Source organism: Monoraphidium neglectum (assembly GCF_000611645.1).
Source record: "Monoraphidium neglectum strain SAG 48.87 unplaced genomic scaffold scaffold01362, whole genome shotgun sequence".
Taxonomy (NCBI): Eukaryota; Viridiplantae; Chlorophyta; class Chlorophyceae; order Sphaeropleales; family Selenastraceae; genus Monoraphidium; species Monoraphidium neglectum.
In genome coordinates, this window is record NW_014012266.1 from 1 (window position 1) to 5,404 (window position 5,404).

The window sequence follows — 5,404 nt, forward strand, 5'->3', positions numbered from 1 at the left end:
CGCAGGCAGAGGCGGGCGGGCAGCGGCGGCGGCGGCGGCGGAGCGAGGGGCAGCAGGCGGCGGAGCAGGGGCAGCAGAAGCAGCAGGCGCAGGGGCAGCGGGGTGGCGTGGGCGGGGGCGTGCAGGTTGAGGTGGGGGACACAGGTCGACCAGCAGCAGCAGAGGTGGCTGCCAGCTCACCGCAGCGGGAAGAGCGGGATCAGCAGCAGCAAGAGCAGCAGCAGCAGGAGCAGCAACAGGCGGCGGGCGACGAGCAGCAGCAGCAGCAGCAGCAGCTGCAGCAGCAGCAGCAGCAGGCCGGGGCGTCTCCAGCCCAGCAGCGGCCCGGTTCGGCGCTGCCGGCGCTGCAAGAGCAGCAGGAGGAGGGGCAGTCGATAGCTTCGCAGCAGTCGCTGCCGTCGACGCCTTTCCAGATGCTCTTGCAGCGTGAGGCAGAGGAGCAGCAGCAGGAGCAGCAGCAGCAAGAGAAACAGCAGCGGCAGCAGCACTTGCTGACTGGCAACGGCTCGGCCCCGGCCAACGGGACAGGTGCGGCTTGGCGTGCCTGCGGGCACACAATTTACGCCAGCACACCCACGCGCCCTCGTCCGGCTGCCCCGGGCACCGTGCTGACGCCCCGCCTGCACGAGCCACTTGTGCCTTGCCCCAAAGCGCGTGCAGCGGGCCCGGTGCTTTCACCCTACCTGACCCGCCGCGCTCGGCCCCCGCCCACACCCACGCACGACCGGATGGCCCCCTGCCCCGCCGCAGCTGTCGCCGCGGCCGCGTTGGCGGGGGCTGGCGGCTCTGGGCTGTCTTTGGAGCGCTCCATTTTCGCAGACCTCAAGGCAGCACCCTCTCTAGCAAGCACGTGGGTGCCATTTTCATGCTTTTGAAGTTAGGATGCTGGTGGATGAGTCAGCAGGGTGCGCGCTCGGCGCCACGCGGCTTGCGGGGCGGGCGGCTGCCGCGCAAGCGCAGGCCGGTCCCCTCAGGCCGCACCCAGCGCCTCGCGCGTGCCGAGCGCCCGCCGCGAGGCGTGCGCGTGCTGTGGTGCGGGGCCTGCGCGGCGCGCGGCAAGGCGCTCCCGCCGACCGCTTTTTTGCCCCATCGCTCCGCTGCAGGCCGTCCTACACCATCCAGCCGGGCTCGTCCCGCCAGTCATGCGCCCCTGTGGCCTCAGGCGGCGGCGCCGCGCCGGGCGCGGTGCGTGGTTGCATATGGGGCCTGCAGTCTATCGCGGGCGACTGGGATTATCTATTAGATGGGCGTCTTCGTCACTGCAACTGCCAAAGTTTGGAGGAAAGCCCCACACTGTTTGGGGGCCAAACGCGATTTGGCACCCCAGCATTTAGGGCTGTCTTCGCCATTCGCCATTCCAACGCCCCTCGCACGCAGGCGAGCGGCGGAGGCGCCGCAGCTGCGGCGGCGGGCGGCGGCAGCGGCGGCGGCGGCCAGGGCTTGCCGCCCGGCGGCAGCGGGGTGCTGGAGGAGCAGGGCGGCCGGACGCGGTCGATCCTGCGGGGCTCCTCCAGGTGCGGCCTGGAGATCGTCTCATCAGATAGCCTGGCATGCTCGCGTCGTGTGCAGACAGCACCCATGAGCATGTGGTGTGCATGTGGTGTGCATGCGGTGTGCATGTGGTGTGCATGCGGTGTGCATGTGGTGTGCATGTGGTGTGCATGTGGTGTGCATGTGGTGTGCATGTGGTGTGCATGTGGTGTGCATGCAGTGTGCATGTGGTGTGCGTACAGTTTGCACGCTGTACTCACTCTGATACGTTGACCAGAATGCCATCGGGTGCCTGGCCTGGGACACACCCGTTGTGCAGAGCAGAGCGGGCACTCAATCCACCGCGCACATCTACATTGTAAACAAACACACACACACACACACGCACACATACACACACACACAAATGAACACACACACCTTTGTTTGCCCTGCACCGTTTCCCTGCCACGCCGACAGCATCCAGCCCGACGGCAGCCGCGTCCTGTCTGGCGGCAAGGCGGTGCATTTCCAGGTGGCGCGCGCCACAGGCGTCACCTCCAACCGCGACTGGGGCCTGCTCTACGCCAGCCCAGAGCTGCTGCGCAAGCGCGAGTGAGGGCGGCCGCGCGCTCGCTCGTGGGGGGGTTGATGTGCGCCCGTGCGGCGGCGCCACCATCCTTCGGCGCGTGTGTGGCTGGAGGGGCGGCGCCGGCGAGCGTCAGCGGCTGACTGTAACCTGAGACGCATCGTCACGAGCCCGCACATCAGCTGTGCCGGATGCATGTACTCCTGCTCCCCCTCTCCCCAACACACCCGCCCCACCACACCCACACACACACACACAAATGCACGCACACACGCACGCACACGCGCGCGCTAAAACCGTTCTGCCCTCTCACCCCCCACCCACCCAGGCTGACCCCTAAGGCGGACGTCTTTGCGTTTGGTGTGCTGCTCTACGAAATGCTGTCGCGGCGGCTGGTCACGTGGAACGACGACAGCGAGCAGGCACAGGCCTACGAGCGCAGCGTGTGAGTGCCGAGAATGGGCCGCTGCTGCCGCTGCCGCTGCCGCTGCTGCTGCTGCTGCTGCTGCTGCTGCTGCTGCTGCTGTTGCTGTTGCTGCTGTCGCTGCCATCAACGTGGCTAGGACGCGCGTCGCCGCACGTGCATGTGGCGCCGCCACAGCCCTGACCCTGATCCTGCTTGCCGTGCTGCTGGGCGGTACAGGCCCCCTGCCCTGCCTCGTCCAAGGAGGCCCTAAACCACGGTCTCTTGCGCTAATCAACATCGCCGCCGCCAGCACAACCACCCCTGCGCGCCCGCCCTTGCCGCCGCCCGCACCGCGTCGCTCGTATTTCTGCGCAGCCGCGGCGGCCGCATCAACGTGAAAAAGCACGGCGACGAGTCTCTGCAGCTGCTGGCCTACGCCGAGCGCGTCGCGGGTGCGACCCCTTGACTCTCGCCGCTGCCGCCCCTTGCGTGTAGCAGCGTGACGCGGGCCCGCGCGGCGCGCTCCACCGTCGTCGGGCGCCGCCCTGCTGCCCAGCCGCCAAGAGCTCTGCCCCTGCCGCGCCTGCGCTTGCTCTTCCCAGCCCAAAATCTTGCTTTCCTGTGGACGGCACAGGCTTCGCCCTGACCACAAAACGCCCCTCCACAAAGCAGCATGGCCCCGAGCTCCCCACACCCTGCACGCTGCGCAGATGGCTACCGGCCGCAGCTGCCGTCGCACTGGCCAGAGGACGTGACTAAGCTGGTGGACAGCTGCTGGGCAGCTGACCCCGGGGAGCGGCCCAGCATGGAGGCGGTGTCGCAGGTGCGGGCTGAGGCCTGGGCTTTTGGGATCACACAATGCCGTTGGTGGGGCCTGAAACCTCGGCTTTCAAATCGATTACGGGGTGTGTCAGGTCAGGCGTCGGCTGGGGTGTGCAGGCTCGCGGGCACGGGTGCAGGCAGGGGGCCTGGTGGCCATGCCTACTCGTCCTGTGCCCCGCTGGCGTGGCTGGGCATGCACATGTGCACGCGCACACGCGCCGCGTGTGTGGGGCGCCGCGCCGATCGTGCGTGCGCGCCAAAAAGCGAGGGTCCCAGCAGAGTGCGCCCCGCCGGCGCGAGCCGCCCAGATGCCGTGCCCCCCGAGCGCCAGGCCTCCCCGTCACGCGGCCTCCATGAAGCCCCCCCTTCCCCGCACGCGTTTACACACCACCATACGTTCCTAGCCCTCACAGGCGAAGCCTTTCGGTGCCTGACCCCCTCTCCCACCCCAAACACACACACACACACACACACACACACACAAACACACACCACCACCACCAGGCCCTGGCAGCGATGCTCAAGGACCGCAAGATGGTGAAGCTGCTCGACTCGGAGCTTCCCGCCAACATGCCGCAGGCCACGACCTGCGCCTGCGCCATAAGCTAGGGCGGCGCGCGCACGCGCAGGCGCCAGGCTCGGCGGCAACTTCCTCCAGGGGATGGAGGTGGCGGGGACCGCACAGGCGGCTGGGCTACCCCCCCCCCCTAGCTCTAGGCAGCGGCAAGCACCACCGTTGGCTTCGCAGCCTGTTGGTTCATTGAGGCAGCATGAGCAAGTTGGGTGACCCCAGCGTTGCGCCGCCGCCGCGCGGGGGCCCGGATGGCCGCGGCCGCGGCGCACGTGCCGCGGCCGTCGTGCCCTCACTCCTACCCTGCTTCTGTAGTATCCACGCACATGCATGTATGCAGGCCACACCGGGGGTGCCATGCACCGCCGTGCGATCGGCACGACTCATCACGGACGCTGCCACTTGGGCGGCGCGCGCTCGTGCCTTGCACATGCGCGGAATCGTGCGCGCCACAGAGCCCACGCCCTGCTGAGGCGGCTCGATGCGGCGGGCTCATGCCCACGATCAAAACCCCACATTGGTGGTCTTGGACGGTTGCGTACCTTGGTTGTTGTTTTATCTCATGTGTGGCACCATGCCCTTTGTTGTGTGGACACGCGGCCCGTCTTGGAAATCATAAGGGCAGGGCCTCGGCCTGCCTGCCTGCGCGCTGCTGCTGACTCAGCAAGATTGACAACCAAAACGCCCTCAATGGACGCCCCCTGTGCGGCCCGCCATACTTGCCGGGGACCAAAAAGGGCGGATGTGCGCCCCGTCTAGCCAGCCCCAGGCGTGGCTCTTCTGTGGGGCAAGGTCAACGGACCGGTCAACTGCAACTTCCGTTGTTTCATTCATTGCCCAGTTCCTCGGAACCGCCGCTGTCGCTGTAACAGCCCGGTCGGTTGCTGCGAACTGCACAGAGACCCAGAGCGCTGGACCCCTTGCCAAGGTCCTGGCCCTTTCAGGGGTGCTTGCGTGGAGGAATATGCAAGTGTGCGTGTTACCCAATGAATCGGGCGCAGGCATAGACAAGCGAGCGCCCGTTGGCAGAAGCAAAATGCCATGTTTGGGATGCCGGCGACGGTTCTGGTTTCGTGGCAGAGCGCGGCAGCCGTCGCGCGCAGTGGCGTGGCGGATTCAGCAGAACGGGATGTCATGACAAGCGCAGTGCCGCCGTGAAAAGCTTGCAGCATGCTATAAAATGGAAAGAAGTCAGCAGGCTATCTGCTAGCGCATGCTGCGTGGCGCAGCGCGAGGGCGGTTCGGCGCGGCACACGCAGAGAAAAAAAGCATGTACAGGATGGGGTCGCCCGCTCGCAGGCTGGTGCGTCCCTGGCTCAGCGGCGCCAGTTTGAGTTGTAGCCGTACCAACCATAAGACGCCATCTGGGTGCGGTCGGCGGCGTCTAGCACGGCGGCCTGGGTGGCAAAGGGCCCGGCGGGCCCGGCGGCCTGCTCGATGGACGCCTGCGTGCTCATCATCCCCAGGCCGGCGCCCATCTCGTCGCCGCTCCACGGGCGCGCGGCGGCGGAGAGGGCGCCGAGGAGCGGCGAGCAAGGGCGTGGGC

The 5,404-nt window shown here is 67.6% G+C and overlaps 1 protein-coding gene across 1 annotated transcript; it reads left to right on the forward strand.

Annotated features, from left to right (window-relative positions):
* Positions 1–413: 413 nt before the first annotated feature.
* MNEG_7606 (hypothetical protein) lies at positions 414–3,896 on the forward strand (the record flags this gene model as incomplete). Its single annotated transcript, XM_014043917.1, has 8 exons — positions 414–528; positions 1,163–1,185; positions 1,378–1,514; positions 1,951–2,085; positions 2,388–2,504; positions 2,841–2,917; positions 3,176–3,288; positions 3,792–3,896. 8 exons carry the CDS (start codon positions 414–416, stop codon positions 3,894–3,896), a joined length of 822 nt encoding a protein of 273 aa, XP_013899371.1.
* Between the last annotated feature and the right edge of the window lie 1,508 nt (positions 3,897–5,404).